The 18,974-nt window shown below is 42.5% G+C and overlaps 1 protein-coding gene and 1 long non-coding RNA gene across 2 annotated transcripts in view; one reads left to right on the forward strand and one right to left on the reverse strand.

The window, feature by feature from the left end:
- Positions 1–8,730, reverse strand: part of LOC107312454 — a 23,177-nt gene extending 14,447 nt beyond the window's left edge. The window contains exon 1 of the long non-coding RNA XR_001554499.2: positions 8,016–8,730. This is a non-coding gene — a long non-coding RNA (uncharacterized LOC107312454). The remainder of the gene's footprint in view (positions 1–8,015) is intronic.
- Positions 8,731–8,781: 51 nt separating this feature from the next.
- Positions 8,782–14,929, forward strand: LOC107312446 (zinc finger protein 493-like). The gene is made up of 3 exons (XM_032443532.1): positions 8,782–9,026; positions 9,215–9,814; positions 10,402–14,929. Exons 1-3 carry the CDS (start codon positions 8,858–8,860, stop codon positions 12,960–12,962), a joined length of 3,330 nt encoding a protein of 1,109 aa, XP_032299423.1. The 5' UTR covers positions 8,782–8,857; the 3' UTR covers positions 12,963–14,929.
- The last annotated feature ends 4,045 nt before the right edge of the window (positions 14,930–18,974 follow it).

Here is an 18,974-nt window from a genome sequence, read left to right on the forward strand (position 1 = left end):
TACAACTGAAGCACAGTCAAACATTTCCGTCTTGACATGCCCGGTTCTGGAGGATCACAGTTTAGAATCATTTAGTGAAACTTCCTCTCAATTTAAGGAAGCAGGCTTTAAATTAGGCAGATGGAAGAATAAAGTTGTCCCCTGATCAATGCATAAAGTTCATGTGACACTTTAAACCAAAAGACGAGCTCATAATGAAATCATTCTATGTAAATATCTATATTTATAGATATCTAAATATCTATGTAAGTTCTTATCATCAGTGTAAAGAAGTGTATGAGTTTCATAGGTAATAAGTAATCTCCATAGATACTGGAGACTGACCAGGAAGACCCAAGTTGTGGCTGTTATACCAATGAGTGTTTGACCCCATTTCACACTGTCACAGGAGGAAAATGGACTCCAAACCCAAAGCCATGTTGTACATACAGAACTGAAAGCTGATTTAAACACATTTTGCATCACTCTTGTTCTTCCCTTTTAAGATTTGGCTACTGATATTCTGAGGTTGGAGTAAAGAGCAGATCGACATCAAATGAGTGACCGGTTATTGAAATATGAGGAAACAGAAATGTGCAATTCTGTGCTAACAGTATTAAATATAGCTTGGAACTGAAGCTAGAGACTCACAGCCATTAAACAACAACGCTGTCATTTGTTTGTGGCTCACAACCAGTTTGCTTTTGTGAAAAGGAGAGGGCAAGATGTGCAGCCATGAGTGAAGTCATATGTGGAGTCACAGAGTCATAGGATGGCCTGGGTTGAAAAGGACCGCGATGCTCATCTCGTCCCAACCCTCTTGCTACATGCAGGGTCACCAACCACTAGAGTCAAGCTGTGCTGTGACCCTGCCACGACAAGCCAGCTCTCTCCAACAGGGCAATGGGCTGCCCTCTCAAGGACAGCACAGACATGCATATATCTGAACAATTCCCAGCTCTAAAATGAAAGGCACTAATTTCAGAGGTACTGCGAAAACAAGGCAAGGCAGAAACACTGCATGAGGTGAGAAGGGAAAGATGGTAATGAGAGATGAAAAGGTTAATTCGACATGCCAGCGTGAAGCTTATTGCAGTTGTTTCTGTGCAAGGTGTGATAAGATAGACACTAATACACTGCAAGTGGGCAGGAAATGGCACCAAAGGTGCTAACATGAAATGAAAACTTCTGTCAGGAAAAGAGAAGCCTGAATAACACTGCCTGTAGCGTGGAACTTGATGTAATGCAAACCTGCTTGGATTTCATATGCTTTTTATGACTTTTGTTAGCAGGTACAGCATCTCGAGAACTGACACAGGACAGAAGGGGCTGTGGTGCTGATGGCCACAAATAGAGATGTCTGGCAGAGCATCACATGGGAGGGCAAACACAAGAGGACTCTTTAGAACACAGGTATGAGGACAACAGAATACACCCAATGCTGCATCTAGTAGAGCCCATTTATTGCGTTCTGCTCTTGTGCTGTGTGCTGCACCAGAGGAGAGAAAAGATGGATTTGTTTTGAGGGGAGCTAGTTGTGTTTATTTAAAGGCAGTCGGAGGAAAGGTTGCTCCAAGAGATCAAAGTAATTTTGACTACCTGCAAGAAAAGGGCTGAAATGTATACCAGGGCAGACATACAGGGGTGTAGGGCTCAAGGGTGCAATCAGGAACTCAACTACTTGGCACTACAGATGGGCTTGAAAGTCCTACTCCAACCCTGCTATTGCCACCCTGCCATTGCCTACAGCGTGGCGCTCATCAGGTTACTTCCTTCTCTCTGCTTCTGATTTATCTCCTGAGACTGTGCATTAGTCAAGGTCTCACTGACCTCCTACTATTTCTGCTCAGGGTGTGGAAGCAATGCAGTGCCGCTATTGACTTGTGTTTCTCAGCACCATTATAATGCAACAACAATAGTTTAAAGGAGGAGGCCAATTTTCTTTCATATTAGGATTTGGCTAATTTTCCTGTTCCTAATTTCTAAAAGGACCCACACTGGGAATTCAGAAATGCTGGGATTACAAGTTATTGTTTAGAGAGGAAAATAGCTGAGAGACTGAATGCTGTAAAAGCCGTAGTGAAAACTGTAAGTGGAAATACACGGAGATGCTTCTATTGGATGGAAAAGAACGGGATCCTTGTTCAGTCTGAAACATGTTTAATAGAGAAAGAGGGCAGAAAGACTGAGAAACAAAGACACAACGGAGACAAATGATGATACCAAATTCTGATTATGTGGAACCGGGGAAGACAAAACTTCTACAACAAGCTGTGGTGGCACCAAGAGGACCATTCAAAACGACCTTGTTAAAGACAGCCATGGGCACAGTTGCCTGCTGATGCATCCCGCTGCTAAGGCAACTTCCCCAGCTCTTATCTTCTTGTGAAAGATACTGCTTGGCAGCGTGAGTTCAAGGGATGGCACCCGAAGCTTCATCTCAAGACCCTCTGTCGCCTTGGGGCTCTTTATCAAGTCCACAACCTCATGTTCAGGTCTTCTTCTCAGCCTTCAAAATATTACCTCACCCTTAAGACGCTGGTTCAGATTATTCTGTAGTAGACCATGCTTAAAAACAACAACAACAACTGTAATACTTTCTGCACACAATTACACTGAAAAACCAGAGATAAACCTAGCCTGGGAAAAAGAACCAAACCAGCCTTGTGGTGGGTGGGGGCTGTGGGGAGCACTGGGTTCATTTCCTTGCCTTGCCACAGCCTTCCTCTTGGCTGTTTGGCAAGTGATTAAATTCTTCTGTGCCTCATGCCCCCAAATGAGGCTATGGATGTCAATAAAGATTTCTTCTTGTCTGTACCCATCAAAACACTCGCACATAGGTGGAGCATCCCTTATCCCTCCCCAGAAGCATTTTCTATTCAGTCTGTGTTGCAAACTTGCTTGTTTGTTCGTTTGTTTGTTTGTAGGCCCCGTTTCCTTATTAGAAGAGAATTTCTCTGTTCTTTCAGAAGGGAAAATTCTAGGCCATCATTTATGTAAAAAACCCTGACCACAGCAATGTAACACACAGTCCACGAGGTAAGTCAAGAGCCACGATTAAGATGCTTTCTTTACTCATCGTTTCTGTGATCCTGACTTGTTTTTACTTTACTGTGTGGAGCTGACAGGAGAATATTAGTTTGGTTTAGCCTGTAATGGAATATATGTAAATATCCAACTGTCTATCATATGTACTTATAACCCTAATATTAGAAACAAGGTTTATTTAAACCTCCTGCTAAACATGTTAGAATCTCTGTCCATCACATGTCCTTCATTGATTTGATAACCTTAACATTAGAAGCAGATTTCAGCTAAACACAACCACTTAAAAGTTTCAGATTGTGTCCAAACTCATCTCCCAGACCCTGACTAGACTCAGTGGTGAAAGGGAGGAGCTCTGGATGGAGATGCATGTAATCTGAAGAAGGACAGATGCTGCTTGCAAGTGCCCTGAACAACATAAGCTGCTGCTTTGTTGCCACAGAGGATTGTGCGCACCTGTAAGGCTCTGCCAGTGGGCAATAGCATGTTCTCTTGGGCATTCCAAGCACAATAGAGCAATTGTTCCCAGAAACTGAAAAGGAAGATTGAAGCAGTGGGGTGAGTAAAAGTATTGCAAAAGAACCCACAATGCCACAAAAGAAAACTAATGCTTAAACCCTCACATTTACTCTCCACAGTTTTCACTTGCCCCAAAATCTACAGTGTTCTTTTATGGTACTTATTATTGGTGATGAGCACTGTGGGCCTTTGCAACCCAGGCCATTCTATGAATTATACCATGAATTTGTTCCTTTCAGCGCACTATTAGTATCATGAGTTTTATTGACTTTAACTATATGTATTTGCTTTTATGAATCTTAGAAATTACACATAGAAAATAAGTAGATTAATCAGTCTAGGCCATTCTATCATTCTATCATTCTATGACTCCAATCCAGACAGACTCAGTAAAGCACAGTTGGGCACCATCCACGTGAAACGTTATCCCATCTCCATTTAACCACAGGTGATCTGACCTTTACAGATCATAATAAGATCCCAGCTAATCTGTTTAAGTTAGGCACCCTAATTTACTCCTCTCTGAGGAGGCAACTGATCAGACTGCTGGGTCTCTGACAAAGGGGATTGGATAGGGATGCTGCTCTTTGTAAACCACAGGCCAGTGGTAGTTTTGGATTAGAAACACAGAGGGATTAAATATTGATTGCTGTGATAATGAAGACAGTGAACTAGATCCACCATATAAGAGAATTGTGCACTAAAGGAAGGGATTATCTTGCTAACATACACAGACTAGCATTTACCCAGCCTTTATGTTGATTGAGACCTTGTATTAGTCTGTAAACTTACTTTGCTTTGCCAGCTCTGCTTTGAGAGTGGCAAAACATGAATAATAAAAAACAGAAGAATGATGTTATCTTAAATTGTGGCACTCATCTGCTAAATAAGTGTATGCCTGAACCCCATGGTTTACAAAGCCCACTGAAGCTAATGGAAAGATTCCCATTAACCTCAGGAAGCTGTAAATCATTCCCAAGTGGAGATGGATATTCCACTGGCTATTCTAATCTCCATGCAGATTAGTCTTGGGCCATATTTCATATTAGCTACGGGGTTTGGTTGGGTGATGAAGCTATTTGCTGCTGACAGGGCAAAGCAAAACCTCATTGTACTCTGAAATGGGGATGGGAGGAGTACATCTAATCCCATTAGACATCTGTATCTAAGCTAATTGCCCTCTACTCATTAGGTACTCAATGAAGAGAATCAGCATTTCATCTACAACTCATCACTCCAAAATGGACATCTAAAGTAGGCCAGATGACTCACACTCTAAATGTCTTCTTCTTTCAATTGACAATAAAGGGAGCCTGGGGTAATCTTCTCAGATTTAGGCACCCACGTGTGGTCTGAAGAATTCCACTCCAAACATCTTCATTGACAAGCTTCAGAAAGGTGTTTTCATCTCTAAGTCAGATGGCTAAGTCAACATAAGATCTTAGTGGAGACAAGCCCAAGCAGTTTTCATCCTTGATTAATCTCAGGCATTCATTTTGTAGTGAATTTTCTTATCCATGTGAACATATATATTGGAGACGTAGCTTAAAAGCAACACATTTCTACGTGGGCAGGAAGTTTTTTCTTCTTGTGGGGACTTTTTCACACTCCGAATGAAAATACAGTGTGAAACTGTATTGCCACGGAACGGAAATGCGCAGTTTCAGGCTCCAGTAAACTCAAGCTGTCCCTGCAAAGATGAAGCATACAACATCTTTAACTTAACCAGGCGATTGGACTAGATGGTCTCCAGAGGTCTCTTCCAACGCCAGCCATTCTGTCATGCTATAATCTGGTCCCACAAAGAGACGTGCAAATGCCAGCCTTTGTTGTATCAGTCTGATTCCATTCCATCAGTGGTTTCTTGCGTGAATCCAGGCACGTTAACATAATGATTCTTAAGTTACCCCAAACATATAATCGAGTCCTCACGTAAAGTTCTGCTCAGGAACACAACTCCTTCCTCCCAATGGTCAGCAGCTATTAAAAACAAGCATAACAATGGCCATTTCATTAAGAGCTGTAAACCTCAAAGCACTTTGTGACCTAAACAGAGTCCTCTGAGATGTGCAGACTTGTACCATCCATTATGCAGCTCTTTCTGGGGGTAGGAACAGGACTTCTGTGCTCAGCAACTCTCTAAAGAAACACAGCTAAGGCATGAAGGCAGGCTGCTGAATGGTGAGCCCAGCTTGGACTTTTAGCTATGCTGAACATGGATTTTTCTCTCAGAGCACTGCCTAAAAACTATACTTATAGAAATTTCTATGTTAATGAGAGGCAGTAAGCAAAATTTAGCTCTTTTGCACTACAAAATGGCATTGGGTTCAGAAGAGCTGTACTGCAGTATCAGGCAAGTGAAGTGGAGGAAGGAGATAGCATGGGCTGCGGGATCATCTGCGTCAATACACAGCATTAACTCCCATTTGTGTTCCCACTGAGCTTGGGATGCCAGCACTGCATTCCAGTTTCTCTGTTTAGGTAGGAAAGTCCTTGGTGCTTTCATTTCTCTGTCTGTGAAATGAGACCTCTCCTTTGTAACATCTCTGATGAGAAGCCCTAATGGATGGGCATTTTGCTTTGTTTCTGATTGAACAACAGTTACTGCAGGAGAAGCGTGTCAGTGTGAACTTTGCTGCTGCTGGAAGACGTGCTAAAATGCAGGCACAGCAAACAACCCCGTGGAAAAATAAACAAAAAAAAAATGGTTTTTATCTGCCAGGGGAAGAATAAAGTGATTTCCTATGGCATTCCGCCATGGTCTCTGGGGATGCCACACAAGGTGGTGCCTTGGGACAATTCAGGGCCAAAGAAGTTTCTCCTTAGTACCTACCCTTGAAATGCTCCTTTGGTTCAGCACAACATGAGATCTAGTTTTTAAAGCAACACTAGCTTCTGGGTTGTGATCTGTGCTTAATTACAGCACATCCTTTGCAAATATGATGTGTTTTGACTGATGAGTCACCCCAGTAACAGTCCTACTCAATTAAGAAGTCCCTAGCAGTTGGTGAAAGCCTCAGTAAACTTCTGACATGCTGTGTAACTGCACTTTTCCATTACTATAAGTATGTAAGGCTGCAAACTCAGAAAGCTTTGGCTTTTAAGGACAAAAGGGCTAAATGTGCAGCTCCTTGGGAAATTATGGAGGTATGTTTGGCTGTCTTTTAATGTAAGCATGTAAAGGTCAGCCATATCACACACTAAGGGTGAAAATTTATATCCATAAGGCCAAGGTGTCTAGTTTAAATGAACATCATGACATGTATTCTGTTCAGCTGTTAGAACCATATAATCACAAGGTTGGAAAGGACCTACAAGATCATCTAGTCCAACCATCCTCCCTTTACCATACCTACAGAAAACCACTAAACCATATCTCCTAGCTCCCTATCCAGACACCCCCTGAACAGGGATATTATTTGCAGTGATAATAACAACTGATGTGAAGTATGCTTCCTTAATTCCTGCCTAAAAGTCAGATCTTATCTGCCTCCTTTTTCACAAGGGATGCTCTGAATGAGCTGAACAGGGACAGGGCTGTTTGCGAGCTCTTGAGTATTTCTGATTCTCTCACTGCAGAGTCTTTATCTGAGCATGAGCACAGCCGCAGAGTATAGCCATGGCCATAGAGCCCTCTTGTGGAGGTTCGGATGGTTTTGGCTTGAGGAGCCTTCCTGTTACACTCTTCTCTCCAGTATTACACAAGAGATTTGTTACTTAAATACCTTATTATAAGGGACTGACAGTTGGTTGGCAGCACCTGAAGTCTCATTAGAACAACTGTCAGCAATCTCTTCAGAGCAAATACAGAATCATACAGAACGGCCTGTGTTGCAAAGGCCCACAGTGCTCATCCATCCCAACCCCCTGCTGTGTGCAGGGTCACCAACCAGCAGCCCAGGCTGCCCAGAGCCACATCCAGCCTGGCCTTGAATGCCTGCAGGGATGGGGCATCCACAGCCTCCTTGGGCAACCTGTGCCAGTGCGTCACCACCCTCTGGGGGAAAAACTTCCTCCTAAGATCCAACCTGAACCTGCCCTGTCTCAGTTTCAAACCATTCCCCCTTGTCCTATCACTGCCCACCCTCACAAACAGCCGTTCCCCCTCCTGTTTATTCGCTCCCTTCAAGTACTGGAAGCTCACACTGAGGTCTCCCCGCAGCCTTCTCTTCTCCAAGCTAAACAAGCCCAGTTCCCTCAACCTTTCCTCACAGGAGATCTGCTCCAGCCCTCTGACCATCTTTGTGGCATTACCAACCTACTTTTTAGCTCAGTTTACTTTCCTTTGCTGCCTTTTCTCCCAACAGCCAAACAAAACAGGAAGAAAATCTCCTGTCACTCTTGTTGGAAATATCCTCAATAATTTTTGGTCAGGACGGTATCTCTGATAAAAGCAGTTTTTATTCGCGATTGCAATGGCGGGCGCCCTGATGGCAGAAGCACCTATGGACATGATGTTACAGTTTTTATACCTTTTCTCCCATATGTTTTCCCCTCCTGTTTCCCCTTTGATTGGGTATTCCAGGTTACAGTTTTACTCGAGATTTGCATTACATTCCGACATTTGTTGATTCCCGCGTTATCTTGTGATAGTCAGTCGCCATCCTGCTGTTTCTGTTTCCAAGATGTCTTGGTACTCTTATTGATATGTTGATTTCCTTCAAAGCTTCTGCCATTCTGTCCTAGAGGCCTTTGTTAAACAAAGAGCCCGGGGGGGTGTGATTCCAGTCCTTCCCGATATCTCTTCAGGCACATCCTTAGGTATGTCACGACTTGTATAATTTTACAATGCGTACAACAAAACACTAAAACATACATTGCTGCTAGTTTATACAGGCATATTGTTAGCTCTATTTCAGACAGCTGGACAGACAGGAGCTGCAGTCTTTGTACCTAATAACTTCTACCTAATAACTACAAACTGCTTCACTTATATAATGAGACCTTGAAATAAAATATTCTTATCTTATTCTAAATGCAGAAACAACATTTGATTCCCTCACTCTGTACAGCAGCTGCCAACACCTGCACTGGCTCAGGCTGGGATGCAGTTAAGTTCAATCATATCATAAGAGTGGTTTGGTTTTGAAGGGACCTTTAAGGTCACGTAGTTCCAACCCCCTGCTGTAGGCAGGACACCTCCCATAGCTCAGGTTGCTCACATCGCAGCCTGGCACTGAGGGAGGGGTATCCACAGCTTTGTGTTGATGAGAACAAGATGACCGTGAGATCTGAACGCGTGACTAAACCGGCACCTACATCCAGCTGGGCTCATCCCTTTAACGCCGGATCCCCACGCCCCCCTCTGCGCCCAATGGGACGGAGGCAGCCGCGACCTTTCCTCCGGAAGCTGCGCTGTGTGCGGGCGCAGTGGAGCCGTGGGGGGAGGAGGGTGTTGTGTGCTGGCGTAGCGGTGGCGGCCGGCGTTGGGCTGAGGATGGCGGTGTCGGTGGAGCAGGCGATGCTGGAGGAGGAGGTTAATGGTAGGTGCTGTATTGAGGAGGCTGCAGGGCTCGAGTCGTGCTGCAGGCGGCCGTTCGGTGGGGGGGGGGCGGGGGAAGTGCGGCCCGGAGGCTGCGAGCGCTGTGCCATGTGTTCGTCTGTTCTTTTAATGGCTTACTGAGAGAGTTTGGGTTGATAAGGTTAATGAAGCGTTGTTGTCTGTCCTCAGAGTCGGAGGTGTTGGAAATCCTTCTCCCGGTCACTGTGTTTGTGCTGAGCGATGATGAGTTCCTCCAGGTCCAGGAGCAGGCGATGCTGGTCCCGGAGCTGATGGAGGAGAAGCAGGAGGTTGTTGGGAGCTGCTGCTTGTCCGAAGGCGGCCTGAGGCCCTTATGTGATAGTGAGGGTTTAGATGTTTGGGAGGAGCACAGTGGGACTGCGAATCAGAACGGCAGTACGCAGTACACCGAAGAAGAATGGATCCCTGAGAGTATGTGTAACAATTCCAAGTTAACTATAAGCAATGGGATAAGCAAGGATGAACAGAGTCACAGTGCTGCTGTGCCGACGTCGCCATGTCAAACAGAGCTGGCAAAGATGAGTAAAGTGAGTGGCAGGAAAGAGTGTAATGATAATGATGCTATCCCAAAGATTCCTCTCCTCTGTGCTGCTGACAGTGAGGACAGAGATAAGACCACCGACCACTTGGTGTTACCAGCAGTGTGTGGAGATGAAGAACTTTCCTGTGTTCCGGGTGTTCTTAATGATGAAAGCCAAGAGAAGCAACCACAAGTGCATGAGGAGATGGGGACAGCCCTTGAAGTGGAAGGTAAGTTGTTAATAAGAATTGTTCAAGAATCAAAGTAAATCTCAAGGTTGAAATAGGTGGAAAAATGTGTAAGAATGCGAAATAGAGTTTTATAGAATAATGTTGTCAACAGAGATTAAGTCACGTGCAGCAGAACCATAGAATGGCCTGGGCTGCAAAGGCCTCAGTGCTCATCCAGCTCCAACCCCCTTATGTACATGGTCACCAACCAGCAGCCCAGGCTGCTTAGAGCCACATCCAGCCTGGCCTTGAATGCCTGCAGGGATGGGGCATTCAAAGATATCTTCTGGATAAGCTTTCTGTAATGCTTTCACAGACTGACGTGTTAAGTAGTGAAACAAAAAGAAGTTGGCACTGCTTCTTAAACCAGTAGTAAATGTTATTGAGGGAGATGTGTGGGGGTGACTGGAGAGAGGCGTTAGGAAAGGACTGGAGGTTAGACAACGTTTGTTAAGGGAATAAAGAGCAAGGAAGTGCGTATTATTACTATTACTATTTCACATTATTAGTACCAATTAATTACAAGCTTTGGTTGTTCTAGTAAATGTCATGCAATTTCTAAAGTCTTTTTTCTTCTATCCCCACAGACGCCGATTCTTTGCAGAATGGAAATAATGACACGAACGGCAAAACAAATAAGGGAAGCAAATCTGAAGATGAAACTCCAGGTTCTGTTTTGCAGCACGATTTCAAAGAAGGACCAGAACTGGATTCTGATCGGTTTATTCACAGGGGTTCTACTTCAGAACTGCAAAAAGATGGAGGGAAACCGGAGAGCAACGCTTCTATTTCTGCAGTGTCGGCTACTCCTGAAGAGCATATTTATAAGTCATTAACACCGTTTTCAAAGAAAAGGTGTCGACGGCGACGTATCATTTCTTCTCGTGAAAGTGAAACTAAGGGCCAGCAAGAAGATTTAGCATGGCTAAGTAATAGCATGAACATCAAACCTCTCCCTAAAGCATCCTGTTCTACAAATAAGCGTGGTAAGATCCATTTTAATTGCAAATTTTGTAGTTCTGTGTATAAAAGCTCCGCGCTTCTGAAGAGACACGTTTATTTGGCTCATAAAAAGAAAAGAAAACATAAATGCAGCTTTTGTAAGAAAACCTTCTTCTTTGCTGTCAACCTGAAGAAGCACCTTAAGCTCCATAAGACGGCTAAGTTACAAAAGGAAAGGAAAAATAGGATGAGCGCTAGAAAAGTGAGGCAAAGAACTGAAGAAAGGAAGTCGGAAAGGAAGAAAAGAGAAAGCAAATATGAGAAATACTTCATGAAAATGGAAAGAGATTTTACGTCTCTGGGCGTTCCAGTTATTTTTTCCTGCAAAACTTGCTATTTTGATTCATCCAATCCGAAGACTTTTATTCATCACATGAGGGCGCATAAAGAGAGACCACCTTACTGGTGTCCTCAGTGTGATTACTCCAGCTCTAGCTTATCTTATCTGTTAAATCACATGTACTGGCATGCTGGGTATAAGCTGTACAAGTGCAGGTTCTGCACCTTTTTTTCGCTGTATTTTTCCAGCATGGTTAAGCATAGCTACATGCACGCAGGGCCTAAACCATATTCCTGTGAGTACTGCCAGTCTACATTTACAAGCATCAACGGGTTAAAGAGGCACAGAAGGTTACATGTGAGTGAAGAAACCTGCAAAGTCGACTTTGGAAATGGAAGAAAGAGAACTCGGAGATCTTCAAAGAGTTATGCATGTGATGAATGTAATGTACTGTTTTACAGCAGAGGTCATCTCAATTCTCATAAGAAATGTCATAAGCAGCATAAGGTGAGTGCTAATGGTTATATGAATCAGAGCAGTGAATATCGTAAAAGCAAAAGATGCAAAATTGAAAGTGATTCTAAGGGCTGTGTTCCTGTACCTCTTTCTGATGAAGATGATGATCTCGCTGGGGGAGTGTGTAAAACTCTAGTGCCAGAAATAGACTTTGTGCGGGCAGGTGATGTGCAGGGCAGTAAGAAGAGGTGCCCTCGAAGGGCATTCACCAAAAACAGCCATGTGAGGAACATTGCACCTATTTTTGGGGGTAGATCAGAAGTTCTGGATTTGTACAAAATGGACACTGTAGTTTACAAAGAAGACCCTGAAACTTCTCATTCACAAATTCAAGACACTAAAAACAGTGGTTCGTATTATAAGCCCGAGGGTATGTGGCCTTCCAGTTTGTCTATGTTCAAACTGTACAAGTGCAAACACTGTGATTATGCTACCACTGTTCATAGCAGCTATAAGCAGCACCTTAAAGTACATACCAAAAAAGGACCGTTTGTGTGTCAGGAGTGCAATAAGACCTATAAAACTTCAAACCGCTTGCAGAGACACAGGCAGCTTCATGTAAAGGATGAATATGAAGTCAGCCATTACTTCTATGCAGATAGCCATCTGGACAATCATGGATTTCATCATGAAATGCAGGTAGGCACATATCCAGAAAGGGATTTTGGCTCTTCACAGGGTTTCAGTGGAGTTTGTTCGATGCTTGCTTCAGAAACGTATGGAGAACAGGCAGATACCAAGAGGGATATAGATGATTTGCTATCACAGAGTCAGCCGCGATTCTATCAGTGTGTGGAGTGCGAGTACTCTACTTACGTTTTAAGCAGCCTCAGACTACACATAAGAACTCACACAGGTGAGAAACCTTACAGCTGCAGTGTTTGCCAAAAGGAGTTCCGTACCTCCAGTCACTTGAAACGGCACCAAGTCCTGCATTGCAATACGGAGCATTTCAAGTGCAGGAAGTGTGACTATTCAACAAACAAATGGCTGTCCTTAAAACAGCATCTGGCTTCACATGCAGTGAACGAAAGCTCATCTGCTGATTATATCTACGAACAAAATACGCTACCTGTCAAAACATACACGTGTGAAGAGTGTGGCTATACCACATTTCACAGTGGAAACTTCAAGCAGCATCGGAGAATTCACACAGGAGAGAAGCCATTCAAGTGTGGGCAGTGTGGTGTTGCTTTCCGCACGTCCGGCCACCTGAAGCGCCACTTGCTGACTCACGTGAAGTTTCACTGCAGTAAGTGTGATTTTTCTGCAGTAGATAAATGCGTTTTCCAAAAGCACGTAAAAACGCATAGAAAGAATAAAAAGCAAAAGCGCACTCAGCAAGTGTGATGTGACGTTGTCCACTGGGAAGCTTCTAGAAAATCATAAGTAGCAATATAATTTTAGGACGTAAGCTTGGGATTTGTAAGCTGATGCTCAGTTCTAGAGAGCTGTGCGTGTCCCAGGTTTGTTTATATCTGTACATTTCCTTGCTGTACCTAGAAAAGTGGCTGTTAGTGGACAAAGCCAATGTTTTGGTCAAGAGTGGAATTCAGAGTTCTGTTTCACTCCAGGTTCTGCTGTGAACTTGTTTCTTGTGGAGGCTGAGCTTGAGATGGAAGCCCCTCTTCATGCCTGTGTAGCTGTTCTGTTCTGTAAGGTCAGAATTACGTATATTCTTCAGCATGAACAGTTCAGTGCCACTTACTTTTGTGCTTAAAAACAAGTCTAACTGCAGGAATGTTTAAAAGGATGGATGAAAGTGCACACTGTATCGTATAGTAGTCATTTTTTTTCAGTTAAGAATTCTTAGTGCGATTTGAAGCTTACTCCCATCTGCTCTAAGTTGTGCTCCTTGCTGCCAGGATCTCCTGTAATACGAGAGAACAAATTAGTGTCTCACAAAATAATAATGTCATCGCTGGTTAAATGTGCTACAGAAGTATCTTCTGTATGCGTGTAAATGTGAAGTGGTTTTTAGATAGTTCATTATGTCTGTAGCTGCTCCTGGTAATTCTTTGAGTAGTCTCACAGGAATAGTAGTGTTTCCCTTAAAGTATTGTAAATTATTAAGTTAATCTTCACAAACTTTGTGGAGATGGCTAAGGTTACTTTTAGTATGAAATGCCTTGTCTTTTCTCAGGCTAGTAACTGCTGTAGTCTTTGTTTCTGAAAATACTCTATGTCTTTCTGTTAGAAGAGCACTTCTGCTCATGTATTTGCTGACACTTGAGATTGAAAATGCTATCACAGAATCCTTAAGGTTGGATAAGACCTGTAAGATTGTCTGATCCAGCCTTTGAACTGTAAAACTTACATTGTTAAAAAGGTTTGCTGTGCATGTAGAATACATCTAAGGACCACTCGTGGCAAACTGCAGTTGTATCACGTGGTAAAGATTCTTTCTTCCAACTTATGTTAAAGTTGAGACAAATATTGGCATGTTTTACAGTGATGTTCTTGAAACTGGGCAGCAGTGAATGTGTGTTCAGTGGTATTTATGAAAGCATCGTTACCCTCTTGTGTGAGAAAAGAATACTGCAAAGGAGTGGCGATCGTTTCTCCTAGTGTTACAGTTCATCCCCTGAAACAGCAGCAGAAGCCTGCAGCTTAATTTAGAGAATTTAAATGTGAATTTACCATTGCTTTTATTATTGCCCTCAAACCTAACGATTTTCTTTTATAAGCACAGATAATATTTTGCAGTGGCTCTCTGGTAATGCAGGAAAACCATTTTCCAGTGGCGGATGGAAGCTCATGATTGATGTTCTGATTACAAGCTGGGTGGGCACTGCTTGGAAAGGAGAGAACCACGAAGACTGAGCCAACCAGCTGACACAGTTGTAAGAAACAACTCCAATAGGGATAGATGGAGGTGTTCCTGGAAAGCAGAGTCACTATTGTACAGATACGGAGGGTTTATTTTAACCTTGGTTCTGCTCAGGAGAAGAAAGCCCTACAAAAGAACAGATGCAAAGAATCATTGAAATGAATTGGAAGCCTGCGTATGTGTAAGGCTAGGGAAACTAAATCTGGTGCAAAGTGATGTTTTATAATGTGTTGTACGTACACGACGAATCTACATTTGTAAAGGGTTTGTAAAGAGCACAAGTTTCATTTAGTTGCATGTAGGGGCAACAAGATACTTGCAGGTGGAATGTAAGGTTGTGAAACATGTTTTCAGCTGGTTGCTGCTATTAAGTAATGAATGTATGTTGTAACTCTGGGGGCAGAAATGATTCTGTATCTTCCACCTCAGAGTTGTTTGGAGGGCGGAGGTGTGCTCATTTTTAAAATAAAAGCATATTCTGCTTTGTTTTGTGCATGTGTTTGAGAGGGAAACAGCTGCAATGGCTGCAGCTTTTGTGGCATTTATTATCGAAGTGCTTATTATTTTGCTGCAAACACCACTGTGTGATGCTATGGGCAGTCATACACTGGAGCAAGCAGGAATTTGATCTGAATATCTGCTCAATCACAGAATCACACAGAATCACAGAATGACCCGGGTTGGAAGGGACCTCAAGGATCATGTAGTTCCAACCCCCCTGCCTAGCAGGGCCACCAAACATACACATTAATCACCCTAACAATTACTAATCATGGGGCAATTTGCCAAGTGAAATTGTATTTCCAGTAGGAGAAGAAAACTATGAAGTAGTAAATTCTAAGGAGAGCGTCTTTTTTAAATAACTAGAGCTTAAATTTATTGAACGCTTTGTGGAAATAAAGGCATCATAGGATTTTCTGAAGTTTGAATAAAGAAATAATGCTGTAATGAAACTCACATAGCAATCTTTAGCTCAGGCGTATTATGCAACTCAGTTATAGCATTTTGGCACATTTCGTATAATGTTGATGGATGACAAAGAAAACTTGGAGTTCAGCTGAAGGCTTAAATGTACAATGCATTTTATGTTATAAGATTCTAAAGAGGAACATTTTTCTGCTGTGAATACATTGCATACGATAATTTATGTTAACTTAAATTTTGCCAGGGTGTTTATCCCAGGCTTGTACATTTCTTACAGAGCTCCTGTACAGTGGGAAGAAATTGGCTAAAGAAGATAGCAGGGTTGAATTTCGGCCAGTGATGGAGAAGTCATCAAAGTAGTACTTTCATTTAGTCCCCTGCATATATTAAGTGTGACACAACCTTTGTAAAGGTCGAGTCTGGATTTTTCTATTTTCTCATTTCCATACCATAATACAACAGCTAGAAATGTGTATCTAATAAAATGGCAGGTTAAGTCAATATTCAATAGGGTATATCTCATGAATAACCAAATACTGAGTCAATCAATCTAGATATGAAAGTGGGTTCTCCCAACAACAAATTTCAGTGAGGAGATAGATAGATAGATGAAGAGAAAGAACACCTGTCTTTTTAGGTTTTTCACACATATCACACACCAGCTACAAAAGGGCAGGGCACATCACCTCTCCCAGCATCATCACTGTTCACTGGAGTGTATTATTCTGCAACATGCAAGCTGCATGTCCTATTAATGCTTGCAAATTCTTCTGCTTTCAGGAGCAAAAGATAAAGCTGGGAGCAAAAAATAATAATTTTGCTCATGTTTTGCTCCAATGAATCAGTTCAGCAACAGCAGCAGCTATCGCTGGACCTCAGGGAAAACAATGTGAAAAGAAATGCTGAAATTTGGTTTGCCTTGTTTAATGGTTGAAGCAAAGATTCATTGATAGGCTCAGACTGATAAAGTATTTCAGAGAGGTATTTTCAGAGAGTATTTCTACAGGGGACACTAACAACACTGCCTCATATCCTCTTCCAACTTTTCTAAAATGCCTTTAGGATGATTTAAAAAAGTATTCTTTCTGTTACATAGAGGACCAGATTTATTGAAGTGGATCTAATTTATTCAAATATAGCCATGTACAAATGCTATAGGAGCTTAACATACTTATTTCAGAACTTTTTATTTTTAAAAATCCTGACAGCATCATACCTGTCTTAATTGGCACCATCTGGTGGAGGTCTGTCATTGCCCAGTGGACCAATCTACTCAACTGACTCATCTAAGATCTTAGTGGCAGAGATTCAGATGCTCTCCATCTTCAGGGCCATACACAAACATTACAGAAAAAAAACCCCAACAACTTTTGGAGGAGCTCTGTAACTAGAATTTACTTGGTGACATGTTTTTTTGTTTTCAAGAGGCATTAGGGTCACAGGATGTAATAGGGGTACTTATATCGCTGCTGCTGAGACTGGCAGAGGCCAGCAAGTCCACCTAATACACTTCTGCATGTGATCATATATTTTCTCATGTTTTGTAGTAAATTTGAGACCAACTGTGAAAGCTAAAGAATCACAAAGAAAGTATTCCCAAAGGAAGAGAGTGGGAGAGATCTGTAGCTGAAGCAGAGAAAGATGCTTGAGGCTCCAGATGGTACAAGCATGCACACAAAGAGTCAGCTACTGATCAGTAAATGAATTCAACCTTGGAAACAAGAGAAGATTGAGTCTAAGGCACAATCAAGGGAGAGAAGTACATGTACATAGCATATGCAAAACATCCTGTGTATGGTGAAATGATAAAGGAGATAACAAGTAGTTACAAGAACTTCAATGGCTTCTGTAAGAAAGGGAACAAAAGAGCAATGGAGAGAAGAAATACTCTCTCCTGGGGCTGTCTGCTGCCCATGGATGCTGTAACTGATCAGTGCTGCTACCAAAACACTATGAAATTCTCCTTCATTTCTGTAGAAAAAATGATTACTTGTTTTTTGATTTATTGTTCATCACATTCTGCTAATGTGAAATCAACAATCATTCATCAAGTGATATAATTAGGCGTGAAAACAGTGAGTGTTTTTGAGTGTGTGCACGTGTGTGTATTTTCTGATCCAACCTTCCCAAACAAGAGTGTGGTTGGTGATGTGGCACATTGTTGAAGAAACATCAGATGCTTGTTAGCAAATCACCAGTCCCACTCCTGAAAATCCATAACACTCTGCAGTGATTGCGCTTTTAGCGAGCAGGATTTCTGTGACAGATACTTTCAGTGTGAGGACTTTGTTTCAAGGCTGTGTTTCAGCCAGGTTTCTCATTCTGAATAGTTTCCATGTTTCCAAACTCAGAGCTTTTCCTCTTCTGGCTAAAATTAATATATTTTCTTAATCAAGTCTCATATGTCAGCCACAGAAACGGTAACTATTTGATATGTACAAAGGAGTTTCTGCATTAGCTTATTCTGTTGTCTGCCAAATGGTCAGGAATCTGTGTAACAGAAAATAGGAAAGTGTTCTGTATGAAAGTGAGCAGGAAAAGGATTGCACATCCACATTTAGTGAGCATCTCAAGCCTTCGAAGTACATTTGAATTACTACTGTAGGAAAAACAATAACATTTATGTGTGCTATTAGGGTAGAAGAGGTATGACAATTATCTATTGGCAGTAGAAAGATGGACTTTTAATGACAAAAGTAAAGCTGTAGGAGATGAAAAGTGAATGCAAGACTGAGGGTCTTGGCACTTTGGAACAGGAGGTATGTGAACCTCTGCTTTCTTTCTATTGTGTATTGGCAGCCATCATTCTCAATACACCACTCAGCTCTGAGTTGTTCTTGGGGGCTAAAGAGAAAGGGAGTTTTGCTGCACAGAACCTATGAGCCAACTTAATGATTTTAGTAATACTTTATGATTCATATACCTTAATTTTAAAGACTTATATTTGGAGTAAATTCTTGCTCCTGAACCTCTTTATATCCAGTGGTTGGGGCAGCTGAATGGCTTCTGACTGCTGCTGTATGGAACAAGAAGTGAGAAAGCAAATCAAAGGATATCTCCTGCGACTGAGCCATGCTCTAGGGCAGGGTTTAGTGGACAGTTTTTTTATAAGTTTCTCTGATTCTGATATCTCTGTACATGAATGTGTGTGCTCGTCCTGCTGCCTTGGAGAATTTTAACATTCTTTGTATTCATTTTGTATTCATCCTCAGACAAAATATGTTTTCATGGCAGGAAGAAAGGAACACAAGGAAATGACTCACTCAGATAACAGCATTGAAATATCTTTTTACATTATATCCTGTATCGGCTAACAAAATAGCCATAAATATTGGCAGTGGTGGCCTGAAGAGGCTGATTTGGGGGCTCTTGCTGGTGTGAGTGATACCGTCGCGGTGCTGGCGGGTGGCGTGTGTGGTTATTCTCTGTCGAATCCTATGCTGGTACTTCGTCAGCAAGTGCTCGCTAATGGTGAGAGCTCTGACTTCACAGTAGGAGATGGGTGGGTTAGGGGCCTAGAAACGCGCCGGCTAGGCTGCCCAGGGAGGTTGTGGATGCCCCGTCGCTTGGAGTGTTCAAGGCCAGGTTGGACGGGGCCCTGGGCAACT

The sequence above is a fragment of the Coturnix japonica genome, chromosome 3 (genome assembly GCF_001577835.2).
Source record: "Coturnix japonica isolate 7356 chromosome 3, Coturnix japonica 2.1, whole genome shotgun sequence".
Classification (NCBI taxonomy): Eukaryota; Metazoa; Chordata; class Aves; order Galliformes; family Phasianidae; genus Coturnix; species Coturnix japonica.

Excerpts from the sequence above, each read along its gene's own strand:
- LOC107312446 (XM_032443532.1), top strand. The coding sequence starts at position 8,858 with ATGGGACGGAGGCAGCCGCGACCTTTCCTCCGGAAGCTGCGCTGTGTG. Across the intron at positions 9,027-9,214 it reads GCTGGAGGAGGAGGTTAATG|AGTCGGAGGTGTTGGAAATC; the intron begins GTAGGTGCTGTA and ends GTCTGTCCTCAG. Across the intron at positions 9,815-10,401 it reads GACAGCCCTTGAAGTGGAAG|ACGCCGATTCTTTGCAGAAT; the intron begins GTAAGTTGTTAA and ends CTATCCCCACAG.